This window comes from Prionailurus bengalensis, chromosome E4 (assembly GCF_016509475.1).
Source record: "Prionailurus bengalensis isolate Pbe53 chromosome E4, Fcat_Pben_1.1_paternal_pri, whole genome shotgun sequence".
In the NCBI taxonomy this organism is placed as follows: Eukaryota; Metazoa; Chordata; class Mammalia; order Carnivora; family Felidae; genus Prionailurus; species Prionailurus bengalensis.
In genome coordinates, this window is record NC_057360.1 from 18,300,379 (window position 1) to 18,313,851 (window position 13,473).

The 13,473-nt window shown below is 38.4% G+C and overlaps 1 protein-coding gene across 3 annotated transcripts in view; it reads left to right on the top strand.

Moving 5' to 3' along the window:
- PAPPA2 (pappalysin 2) overlaps positions 1-13,473 on the top strand; it is a 273,265-nt gene that overhangs the window by 137,914 nt on the left and 121,878 nt on the right. For all 3 annotated transcript variants that reach the window (XM_043569391.1, XM_043569393.1, XM_043569392.1), the window contains 3 exons: positions 1,521-1,612; positions 5,472-5,662; positions 7,607-7,753. In XM_043569391.1, coding sequence (XP_043425326.1) covers positions 1,521-1,612; positions 5,472-5,662; positions 7,607-7,753 — 430 coding nt within the window. The remainder of the gene's footprint in view (positions 1-1,520; positions 1,613-5,471; positions 5,663-7,606; positions 7,754-13,473) is intronic.

Genomic DNA, 13,473 nt, shown 5'->3' on the forward strand with positions numbered 1-13,473 from the left:
GTCTGCCCATGTGGGACATCCAAGCCACGTGTGGAAGTGTGGCAAGTGCAGCCAAGAAACGGAATTTTATTTAATTTTAAGTAGTTTAAATTTAATTTAACAACTTACTTGATTCAGTTATCAGAAAACCTTTAAATATATTTGGAACAACTTGGGTAGATGAATCTACTTTTCCAACAATAGAGTTTATGAAATCTAAATACAGATCAAGTGTTTGGACCCAGATGTATTGTAAGTGAAAAATACCCATCAGATTTCAAAGATGTGGGATGTGTAAAAGAATGTAATGTGCTTTATTAATCATTTTCATACCGATTACATTACTAAAATGACACTATTTTGGATGTCTCGAGTTTGATGAAATGTATCATTAAAACTAATTCTGCCTATTTCTTTCTTTTAACGTGACTACTAGAAAATGAAAGATGATGTATGTGACGCTCATCTTTCTGTTGGGTAGCAGTGCCTCAGCTGGCTTATCTTCCAAGAAAGAAGGAATTTGAAGTTTCCTTGATTTCTTCAATCATGTTGTTTTTCATATCTGTTATCCTTTCTCCGTTGGCATCCTACCATTTAACACATTATTATATAATTACGTTCATAGCATGCTTTTAATTCGTATGAAAGCATTCTCATATCCAATAACTTAATCATCACTCCATCCCTGTGGGGAGGCACACTTTAGACAATGGTTAGAGCTGTTAGTTATGTCCTCATCTGAAAGCACGTTAGCATGCCCAAACCCTTTGTCTACTGGAGTTAAAATATGTGTCCGTTTTGGTGCAAAGTCAAGAAGAAAAAAAAGGTAACCCTCCATCCATTTTACAGTGGCCACATCTGTGTTACCTGTTTTGTTCCCATAACATGCTTCCTGTAGCCCTCAGTCTAAACTAACTCTCCCACCCCAATCCAAATTAGTCACCAGCTGTGTCAGCTTTTCAGGTTCAAAACAAAACGATGACATTTTTCTTCTCCCAGTATTTATTTCTCCCCTGCAATATATGATAGCTGCCACCAGGTGGTAGTAGGGAGTCAGGACCTGAAGGGGCCTTAGCTTTGCCCTGGACGGAGACCAGGCAGCAATCAGGCTGCTGACTCTCTTGGTATATAAAACAGAAGATTTCAAGCTTACAAAACCCTAACTTTAATAGCAACTGTGTCTAAATAGAATAAAACAATGAAAACACAAAGAAATATCAGATAAAAGAGAATAGAAAACAGAACAACATATAGACAGGCAGGTTTCCTCCTCACCAAACCAGCTGTTTTTAAGATTTCACTCATCATAGGGCTGGCAGGCCTTTTCTAGCTTAATGCCATCTACCGGAAACCCTGGAAGGACCCCCATGGATCTCCTAGATGTTTCTGAGACGTGAGCTACTCTTTATGTAAGAGCATTCTCTTAGCTCCTGCTTTTCTCCAGCTTGCACTTTTTAATGTATAATGAGGGATTTTAATAATTTAAAAGAAAACTGTTTTATGCCTGTGTGTATATAAGAATGTATGTTTTGACCTTCCAGGAGCCTGGGAGAAGAATGTGATGATGGGGACCTTTTGAGCGGAGATGGCTGCTCAAGGGCATGCCAGCTGGAGGAAGGCTTCCACTGCGCAGGTGCGTGGAGGACCACCACCTAGGCTTATGTCCTGTTTCTGCAGGCGTCTCCGTGTCTTATTTCCGTGAGCTTTTGATATTCTATAACATATAGCTGAATGATAACAACAATGACACTTGATGTGTCTGTGGTGTGCCAGGCGGGCACTAACTTTCATCTATAGTATGGCATTAAAAAAATTTTTTTAATGTTTATTTTTGAGAGGAGAGAGAGAGAGAGGGCATGAACAAGGGAAGGGCAGAGAGAGGGGGAGATGAAGAATCCAGAGCAGGCTCCAGGCACCGAGCTGTCAGCACAGAGCCCCCCGCGGGGCTTGCACCCATGAACCGTGAGATCATGACCTGAGCTGAAGTCAGACACTTAACTGACTGAGCCACCCAGTCACCCCACCTATAGTATCTCATTTAATCCCTACATGAACTATGAGGAGATCAATCTGAGGCGCAGAGAGCTTAAATAATATGGGATTTGAACCAAGGAAGTGAGGTTCTAGAATCTAAATATAAACCACTGGGATACACTGCCTCCTTGATTAACGTTACCAAGGATTGCCCTTGGGTCCTCATGTCTACCACCAAAACACCAGCCAAGCAGCACAATCAGAGGTTTTACATAAAAATCAGTGCGGGAAACATTCTAAGCCAAAGAGACTGCAAGATATCTCTTGGCGGCTGTTTCATAGGTAAGATAATGACTGATGACGGGGAGTCCTAACACCGCTTAATCCCGGCAAATCACTAGCAATAAGTTATCACTAGGTGGCTTTGACTCTAGGTTCTTGCCATGCAGGAAGACCATCTAGGAAACTTCTCCCAATTCTGGTTAAAGACATCATCAATGGGCTCCTTACATGTAGATTATAACTATTTTTTTACTCCCATCTGTATACGTTGCAGTGTTTCTGTGGAACGTAACCATTCGCCAAAATTTTGTAAAGAGCGATGCTTTGAAAAATATCTTAATGCCTCTAAATCGCAAGGTAAAGTAGGATATGATTGTAATAATGTATAATTAAGGTGTAAAATACTGTACAGGACGCGCAAATTCTCCTGCTATGAGTAGATTCACAAAATTATAGAATCTTAGGAGTCTTTCATCCGTCCATCTAACAAAACATAGGCAGTGCCCGCCAGGTACCACGAGTCTGATAGAGGCCCTGCTCCCTTCATGTGTGCAGTCTAACTGGGATTTGGAGTCTGGCCTCCTTCCCATGTAGAAATCTCTCCTGCCAGTTCTTGAGAGAGAGGCCTCTAACTTCTGCTTACATACTTCTAGCAGTGAAGGACACATCTTGAAATGCACCATTCTACTTAAGAATGGCTTTATCTGTTGCAATACGATCCTTCTCCTCTTCTCCGATTTGGAAACTGAGGCTCAGAGCATTGTAGTGACTAATCCACAGGCATACAAGGAGGCTCCGAAGGGCCAGCACTGGAGCCCAGCTTTCCTCATGCTTAATCAAGTGCTTTTGCCCTGCTATGAAACTACAGAGGATAATTTTTTCCCTGTTTTATTTGACTACCATTCAGATATTTGAAATGCCTCCCCATTATTCTCCTTTCCAATCCAAACATCCCCTCATGTGATTAGGTTTCCAGACCCTTTCCTATTTACCCTAACCTGGCATGTTTCATGTGGTCAATGCCCAGAAAGGAATTCAATACTCCAGATGTGGTCTGGCTGTACAGAATACACCGAACCGATTACCTCCCCTTTTCTGTACACAAGTATTTGTTAATGCCACCTCTGTTTGCAGTGTGTGTGTGTGTGTGTGTGTGTGTGTGTGTGTGTGTGTGTGTGTATGTGTGTGTGGTAACATAATGGGCTCATTGAATATGCACATACACACATACATGCACACATGTATCCTCTTAATGCTGTGTCTCCTCCGGTACAGCTCAAGCCTCCTTTAACTTAACAGTACACCTTGTTTTGTTTCTAACACATTTGATCCCATTAAACTTGGCTCCTGTTTCCTTAGCCTCCAAATCCAGTAAGACTGCATCTAAGTTATTTTAACTTTACTGGGTAAGGCTAAGATGATCCATTCCACAGTTAGACTTCTGTTTCATTGTATAATATGCTCATAGCATGGCGCAGCATATAGTTATATTCCATTCTTTCTCAAAAATTAGGATTGAAGGGACCATGGTGAAATATATATATATTTTTAAATGGCCTGTTGTTTTTAGACGGACTTGAAAAAACAGGCAAAAATTTTAAGTCCATGGTGAAAAAAATAGAAGCAAGAAGAAATATTCAGTGTTATAAATAGAGAAACAAGACATATATATATGTACATTATAAAATATAATATAAAATACATTTATATATACATAAATGCAAACATATATATTAAATACACATTTTATGTACATGAATACATGTACATGTGTAAATACATATATATGCATATATATGAGAGAGAAATCATCATGGGAAAGTCATTCCAAATGCACATATATTGGCTTTGGGTTTAGGGGAGTGATTTGGGAAGGCCATGGGTTGGATGGAATGCAGGAGTTTAAAACCCCAAATAAGCTTAGAACCCCATCCTGGGAACATTGGCTTATTCCTGGCAAGTAGAGACAGATTTACAGCAGAAGGGCCTTAGACTGGAAGAAATTGTGAAGGAAAATAATTAGTAGCTACATGTTGATGAGCCACTGAAAAAATTACTTCAGCATCCCTGTGGTATTGCTGTGAAGAATTAAAAATAACAAGAATGGTATAGTAACAGTGAATTTTAGTAATGATGTTACTGAATGTATACCTATATGTTGCTATGTTTCCAAATCTTGGTCCTGTCATCTTGTCCTATTACTTAAAGTAGAAATAGGAGATTAGAATCGTGCCACTAATGTTAATTGTCCTACGTTTTGGTAGAAAACGGACCAGAACTCAGTAAGTGGCTTTCTAACTGTACCTCAGCTTTCCACACTTGAAGAAAGCTAGTTTACATGTCTGTAGTTGGTACTATTCACTTAGGAGGAGTTTTCTGGTGAGCAAGTGTGGAACTTGTCCAGGGAATACAAGCTCGCTTCCTAACACTCCAGCAGGTTTTCTTACAGATTCGCTCCTCACTTGTTTGCTCTTGAAGGCAGTGCCTCGGCCTCAGCTTGATAGAGACCCCACTGCGCCCACCTTCTGTGAGCCTGGCTCCAATCCAAGCTCTATTACTTACGTATCAAGGGACCTGTGGCAAAATGTTCCTTATTTATGACACAAACAAAAAATGCACACCCCGCATGGTTGTTGTAAGACGAAAGGAAAGAAGAGGCATGTAAGCCTTGAAAACCCAGTGCCCATATTGTCTCTTTCAGAGCAGTGGCGCAGTTAGTTGAGGAAACACGATTCAGCCACAAAGAGTAATGGAAAACAAATCCCTCAAATACTTTACTACTTCAAGAACCATGAAGGGGATCCATGTACATAGCCCATCATACCATTTCTTTAACTTCTCTTTCTTCTTTTACCTTCTACTCTTATATCCCCTCCTTCCCTCAGGATCTTGCTTAACGATGCCTTCAAATTTCTTTCTACCTCCGGCCTTACGGTTACTTTTCTCTCGCTATTCTTTATTCACAAATCCCACTGCTTTCTATACCTTCTATTATAGAGATGGATTCTACTCCTCTCCCCATGAAGAATCCTTCTTCTTTAGGAAGGTGTGTGTGTGTGTATGTGTGTGCGTGTGTGTGTGTGTGCACGCACATCGTTTTGTCTGTATGTTTGGGGTGGGTATTAAGCTAGCTGGCAGTAACAGCATTTTCTTTTGTGGACTTGAGAAAAAATGCAATGAGTTTTCCATGACATCTATGAACACTTTTTGAAATGTTATACAATATTTCTTGCCAGGGGAGCCAAGCCTATGTTACATATATGAGGGAGATGGGATATGTGAACCTTTTGAGAAGGAAACCAGCATCATAGACTGTGGCCTCTATACTCCCAAAGGATATGTGGATCAGTGGGCCACCCAAGCTTATTCCTCTCATGAAGACAAGAAGTGTCCTGCTTCCTTGGTAACTGGAGAACCTCATTCCATGGTAAATCAAGCCGGAAGAATGGAGTGAAGGCTGAGCAGAATTGTAAAGGGGCTCTCTCTCTCACGTGCTTTATGGGGGGGCTTACATTTCTTTCCTGTCTTTGACATCAAATTTAGTCCCTACTGAACTCGGAATAAGGTAACATTAAATGAAAAATTTCTGGACTAGCAATTAAATCTAATCTCCCCCCCCCCGCCCCCACACCTCCCTTACCCCACTTACCCTTCCTAGTTTTCATCTAGGAACATTTGGCTGTACAATCGCTGATTCCAAGCTACAGAGAAGCATCGCAAAATTAACCTTAGATGTACAAATATCAGAAATTACACTTGGGCTTTCTATACGGGAGAATTTATTTTACAAGAAGAAAAAGAAGTAGCAAAGAGTCAGAATGCCTGGATTACAATATTGAATTCACTGGTATTACTACTGTTATCACTAAACGAGGTTTGACAGGTCACTTAACCTCTCTGGGCCCCAATTTTCTCATATGTGAAATGGGGATAGTAATAACTTTTGCATTTAACTCAATGGTTTGTCACAAGGATCAAATGAAATTTAAAGTATATTAAAGATCAAAGTATAACTTGATTTAAAGGACTGTTATTATTGAAGAAATTCTAGAGCTAGTACTAAAAACAAATCCTCTGGTATACAATTTTCCATGAATATCCACCTAAATAAATAGGAGATCCTCCAAGGACTTTAAGGACTGACATCTATGAATTAGAGTTGAATACTGAAAAGAAGATTAAGGGCTTTGGCTTTTGGGTACTATTCCAGATGCATCCATTGCCAACTAAACTCTTCCATTCATCATAACAATAAGCAATCCCATCATTTCAATGGAAGTGTGATTTAGCTCTGTTGGTATTTTAGGCCAGGATGAAATCATTGCATTGTATACTTCAGGAGAGCCCCGGGAGATTGAGAAACTAGCCAGGAGTTGGTGCTCTAGTTCGAGAGACTCCTCAAGGACCTTGGAATCTTCTAGATTCTAGCTCTTTCCATCCTTGGCTTGCAGCTTTCTTCCTCCTATTCATAAGATGACTCCACCAGGCATGAAGTCAGCATTTCAGGCAGGAAGATGGGGGAAGTTCACAGGAAGTACGTATATGCTAACTGAGTCTTTCCCTTTTTATTGGGAAACAATCATGGCAGCTTTTCTGGACGTTTAACACTATAGACTTCCACCAACATCTCATCGGTCACATCCAGGTCACGTCATCACCCTTTGTTGTAAAGGTCTCTGAGGAGATGAGCATTTGTAACTGGATTTACTGCCACCTTGAACAAAATCAGAGTTTCCTAATAAGAAAGTAAGGGGAAATGGATATGGGGAGGCAGCTAGCAATGTTCACTACACTTCTTCAGTGAAATCTGGCATCTTTCTCAAGAGTTCTTGGTGCCCAGTGACAGGAAGCCAGGAAAGTTGGGAGATTCTGCGTTAGTAACAGCTCTCTGAAGTGGCTTTTAGTCTAGCTTGTCTATCTTCCTTAAGTATTAAGTGGAGAAATTTTCTGGTGTTTCTGTTCCCTGACTCCTTTACCCAGCTGAATGCTTAATGGTTTCTGACTCAGTAGCCTCACTCCTCGGACTGGTGGATCCTGCCCAGTAAGGATATAACCATCATCCTGGACAGACTTCTATGGCTAATTCTAGGAGCAGTTGCCTAAAATGTTCCAGGACTGTTCTTTGGGCAAGATATCTGGGTTGATGGTAGGCTGAGAGTTATCATGTGTGTTTTTCTACCCAGGTAAATTATATCTTGAGGTTAACAGAGAGCATTGAGACATTCTTCTGCTTAGAGAAAAGTTTTCTGCCAATAGTGTGATCATTAGGCACTCAGAAAGAGAGGAAAACTTTGGTTTTGAGCTACAGAGTCATTGTATTTACTTCTCTCTCACCTTATACATTTAATTTTTGATTGAAATTACATTTCAGATTTGCACGTCATACCATCCAGATTTACCAGAGCACCGTCCTCTCACTGGCTGGTTTCCCTGTGTCACCAATGGAAACAGACCTCAGGATAAAAGGAGTGAGCAGACAGAAGGTAGCCTGGAGAGGGAGGAGGAGGTTTGGCTCAAAGTAAGTGAACCAAATGGTTGTTTGTGAAGGCTGTGGGTAGATTGTGTGTGTGTGTGTGTGTGTGTGTGTGTGCGTGTGCGTGCGCGCATGTGCGTGTGTGTGTGTGTAAAGTGATATGTTGGATTGGCTTCTCGGGAAATTTCCTCTTGTTTTTCTCTGAGGTTTTATATTTTGGGTTTATTTTTCACCTCTTTTTGAATTTTGGGCTTCTTTCTTTGTAAGTCAATCCATTTACAAAGTGTAACATACACACAGAAAGGTGCAAAAAATCAAAAATGCACAGATCAATACATTTTTAGAGAGTGAACATCCTCTCTAACCACCACACAGATCAAGAAAGAGTATGACATCACCCCATAAATCACTCTTACTCCCCTTGTCAGTGATTTTACCACAGAGGTATCTACTCTTTTTAGTTCCATTGCCATAGATTATTGTGCCTGTTTTTGAACTTTATGTGAAGAACTTTACAGTACGTACTTCTTGTGTCTCATTCGTTCTTACTCAACATTTCATTTGCTAGAGTGCTGCTTCATTTAGCAGTAGGGTTCGTTTTCATTGCCATGTAGCATTCCAGTGTATGAGTACACCAAACTTGTGTGTCCATATTGATCAACGTTTGGGTTATTTCCAGTTTTTCTCTATGGTGTTACACATAGTTCTGCTAGAAACATTTCTGTATTTCTTTTGGTGAACATATATAAACAGGTGGGTATATTTGGAACTGCTAGATCGTTGGTAGGCAGATGAGAAGCTTTAGTAGATAATTCCAAGTAGTCTTCCACAGTGGTTGTACTAATTCATACTCCCACCAGAGGCTTATGAGTATTCCAGATGCTTCACATTTTTCATCAGTACTTGATATTTCAGGCCTTAATTTTAGCCATTCTGTTTGGCATAGAAAGGTAGTAGCCCCTCCATCATGTCAGTTGGATTTATATGTTGCCTAATGAGTTTGGTCTTTTAAATATATATTGGCCATTTCTGTATACTTCTCTTTTTTTTTTCTCTTGGAGGTCGTATTCAAATCTTTTGCTCAGTTTTGTAGGGCTGTCTGTCATTGTCTTCTTAATTTATGTGATTTCTTTACAATTTTCTGCTATGAATTAGAGCTCTCATAATTTCATAAGCAGTGAGCCCCTGAGGATACTCTACCTCCATTTACTGCTTCCTGGCTTTTTAAAGTTAATATGATTTAAAAATAGCTAAATATTTACCCTGCCCAATGCTCTTTGGGCCTTTCCATATTTCTATGCTTTCCTCATTTTTATTTAGCGTGAAAAAGAAATTCCATCGTTTGTTTTTATGTGAGTGTGCTGGCAATGTATTCTTTCAGTTTTTGTGCGGCTGAAAGTATCTTTATTTGACATTCATTTTCCAAGGGTGTCTTTGCTTGGTATATAGAATTCTAAGTGGCCAGTTGTTTTTGTTCATCACCTAAAGATGTTATCCCAGTGTCTTTTCACTTTCATACTTTCTTTGGAGAGTTAGCTATCAATCTGCTATATACAACTTTGAAGGCAATGTCTTTTACTCTGTGATGCTTTTACTATATTCTCTTTGTGTTTTGTCTTCGGCACTTTTACTATGATGTTCCAAGGCCTGTTTTTCCTTTGTATATATCTGGCTAATGGTTTGTCAAACTTTCTGAATCTGTGACTTAATGTCTCTACTTGCCCATCTGTGCTTTCTTCCTTTTCTTAGACACTAGATATACATGCATTAGACCTTTTGCTGTATATCTTTTCTCCTTTTTCTTTTCTTTTTTTTTTACTTTTCTTACCCTTTTGCTTCATGCTGAAGTCTGGTTATTTCATACTGGTATACTTTCTGTTTTACTAATCACAATCACAACTTTTATTCCATATAATTGGCTGTTAAACTGTTTATTACATTATTAATTTCAGTTATTGTATTTTTAATTCTAGAATTATTATTTAACTTTTTGTATAGATTCTCATTTTGTTTGAAATTCTTTATCCTATAGTTTATTTTAAAAATATATTAATCCCTATAATTGTAAAGTCTGTGCCTGATAATACGAATAGCTTGGTGACCTGAGGTCTGTTTATGTTGACTGTTTCTTCTCTTTATTTTCATTCATTTAGCCTCATTTACTTTCATATTGAATAAAGTTTTAACTAAATATTATTGTAGAGATTGTGGCTAATGATATCTTCCTTTCAAGATCATTTACTTTTTTTTTTAAACATGTAGTAAGATTTGGGAAAGAACATCTTAATCCAATCAGTAATGAAGATGACTCAAATTTCTGGGGTGCCTGAGTGACTCAGCTAGTTACCTGTCTGACTTTGGCTCAGGTCATGATCTCACAGTTTGTGAGTTCGAGCCCTGTTGGGCTCTGTGCTGACAGCTCAGAGCCTGGAGCCTGCTTTGGATTCTATGTCTCCCTCTCTCTCTGCCCCTCTCCTGCTTGCACTCTGTCTCTCTCTCTCTCAAAAATAAATAAACATTAAACAAATTAAAAAGAAAAGATGCTTCAAATTTCTGTATTAGTGAGCCCTGATATGTTTTTCCCCTTTTCCTTTTTTCCCCTTTTTAGGGGTCTCAAATAAAAGCTTGGATTAGGCCCTCCACCTTGATAGTCTCTGAAGTACAATTTCTGTCTCCTCAGCAGTATGTGTCTGGTAAAAACTGTTTGGCTTTTTGGCCTCTTACCCACCAATTCCCGCTTAGTTTCTTATGCTCTTATTCTGCAGAGCTTAGAGTTTGAAAAATACCTCAGTGGCAAAAGTGGCACAGAATGTGAGGTTCCTTTCAATGTGGTTTCTTGCTTTTCAAGTCTCTTCAGTCCTGATTGCTGTGGTTGCTCTCACATGTTTTCAAACTTTTTTCTTTTTTGGGGCATCTGGATGGCTCAGTCAGTTGGGTGTCTGACTTCAGCTCAGGTCGTGATCACATGGCTTGTGGGCTTGAGCCCCGCATCAGGCTGTGTGCTGACAGCTCAGAGCCTGGAGCCTGCATCAGATTCTGTGTCTCCCTCTCTCTCTGTCCCTCCCCTGCTTGTTTTCTCTCTCTCTTTCAAAATTAAATACACATTAAAAAAATAAAAAAAATTTCTTTTTACTTTATTCATATTTTATAATTATTCTTGACAGAAGTGTTTGTTCTATTATAAGCTATTTCCTCATAGCTAGAAGCAGAAGTCTCCAACTGGAATTCTTTTAATGTATGTCAGTTAACTACCATGTATATTTTATATTTTCGGTGTGCACCCTGTTTTTACTACAAATGATGTAGGGGTGTATATATATATATATGAAAAAATCACAAATATATTTGGGAGTTAATATATCAAACCTATTAATAAAATTTAGTTTTTACAAATCCATTTAATACCAAATAAATTAGGAAGTTATTTCTAAAAATAAGCTCATTGGGGATTTTTTCCACAAGTTTTCTGAGGGCTATAGGATTTCTGACTATTTATTTTTTTTTTTAGTTTACTTTAATCTTGATTTGACACACACATATGATTTGCATGTAGTGGATCAGAGACAAATTTATTGTACAAGTGAGAAACAACTATACTGAAAAACGTTAGCCTTGAAAATATCTTTCCAAAATCCTTCATTTACTAAAATGCTACTTTCCCAACAAATTTCTCAATTTAGTCCTCATTTACTGAGAACTTGTCTCTCTTAGTTTTCTTTGGTTTCATCTAATCTCAAACCAATACACCAAAATGTTAGGAATTTCTTTTATAAGGCATAACATGTAAATTTTTATTATTTACAGTAATAAGCACATTTTAAAAGCCACTATAGTTTACAAAGTGCATTCTCATGTGCTTTTTAATTTGATCCCTGCAGTAGCTCTGAGTTTGGCAAAGTAGTTGTTTTCCTATTTTATAGATTAGAAAAATAAGAATTCGTCTCAAAGTGCTTTTTTTACATTACTCAAGAATCAAATGGTAAAACTGAAGATCAGACTCATGCCTCTTGACTATGATCGCATGTTTATTCCTCTATACCATGTTGCCGTATTCAGTCAGCACGCGTTATGCACCTGTTATATGCCAGACCCAGAATTGAACACTGGGGATAAACATGAGAACATGACATGAGCAAGAAAACAAATTAAAACATGTGGAATTGGAAGGAAAGCCCTCTTGTCTTCTTTTGTTGCTTTTCTTCTAAATTCTTCAAAGACAATGTATCTATGGACCTAATTCATAGGATTTATTAAGTGCATATTATAACTCGAGGTGCCATTGGGGGATAGAGAAAGAAACAGAGGGAATGATTCCTTCCAGAAAGTGCTTTGAATCTCAGCAATACAGACAACAAATGAAGCAATCTGAGAAGGAGGTGCTGTTTGGTTACACAGAGAGCCCATCAACATATGCAAAATCATATGTTCATATTTATTTTCATGGCTGTTCTAAAATGTTCCCAATTTGGAATGGTCTCACTCAGGCTGGACTGGTTAGCAATCTTAACAGAAAGTAGTTAGGTATTTTAAATATAGTATGCTTATAGTATTTTGAATATAATATTTAAAACATCAATTATAAATTATAGACTACTGCTGGAAACATGTGCTATGTGAAGCCTTTGCTGTGTAAAACCTAAAGCCTATAAACCATTATTTCCTTCTTTTCTTTGTTTGGGTTCAACTAGCCAAACACTGAGTATGAATCTTCAACAGAAAATGTATTACATTTAATTGATTGGATTTCAAAGAGTCTGTGATACCACACAGGGGTGTGGGGATGGTGGTGGTTGAGAAACACATTTATTGATATTTTTTTCTGTTCCAGGTATCTTATTATTAATTTTCATACAAGCTCTCTATCAGAGATGTGATTTTACTCATTCTAAAAATGATTATCTGAAAACTCAGAGATGCTAAACATTTGGGATAACATAGTTAATAGAGATACAGATAAGATTCAGATTCAAATCCACTTTATCCCAAAATGCCACGGTCCTTCCTCCATACCAGGAGCTGGTATAAAGAGCAAAATAATAAATATTCTAGGGTTCATGGGCCATACAGTCTCTGTTACAACTACTTACAACTCTGTTAACACTGCTATTATAGAATGAAAGCAGCCACAGGCAGTATGTAAATGAACAAGCATAGCTGTGTTCTAATAAAATTATATGTATGAACACTGAAATTTCATTTCATATAATTTTCACCTTATTCACATTGGTTTTCTTTGATTTTTTTTTCAACCATTGGAAAATGCAAAAGACATTCTTAGCTCACAGACCATACAAAACCAGGCAGTGGGTCAGATTTGGCCCATGGGTTATAGCGTGCCCACCTTCACTCTGGATCACGTGTCCAGTTCATACTAAAGATGTTGATAGACACTTGCCTTATTTCCACCTCGTAACAGGGCCAATTTTAATTCTACTCCATAAACATTGGCGAAAATGAATAGAATATTATACTATAGAGAAGTTCAAAGCTGAATGAGTCGCCATCTTTATCCTTGAGGTACATACACTGCATGGCCATGTTGCACAAATACTCCAGAAGACAAAATGTCGTAAGTTATATGGTACAGACACAGTAACTACAAAACCGACTCAGAAGGGCCTGGTGACTGGACATAGAGAGATAGAGATAAACCTTGTCTCATTGAATTCCCCCATTTATCCCATCTTCCACACTCCTCTACACACACACACACACACACACACACACACACACACACACTCTACGCCTTAATCATTTTAGTCATA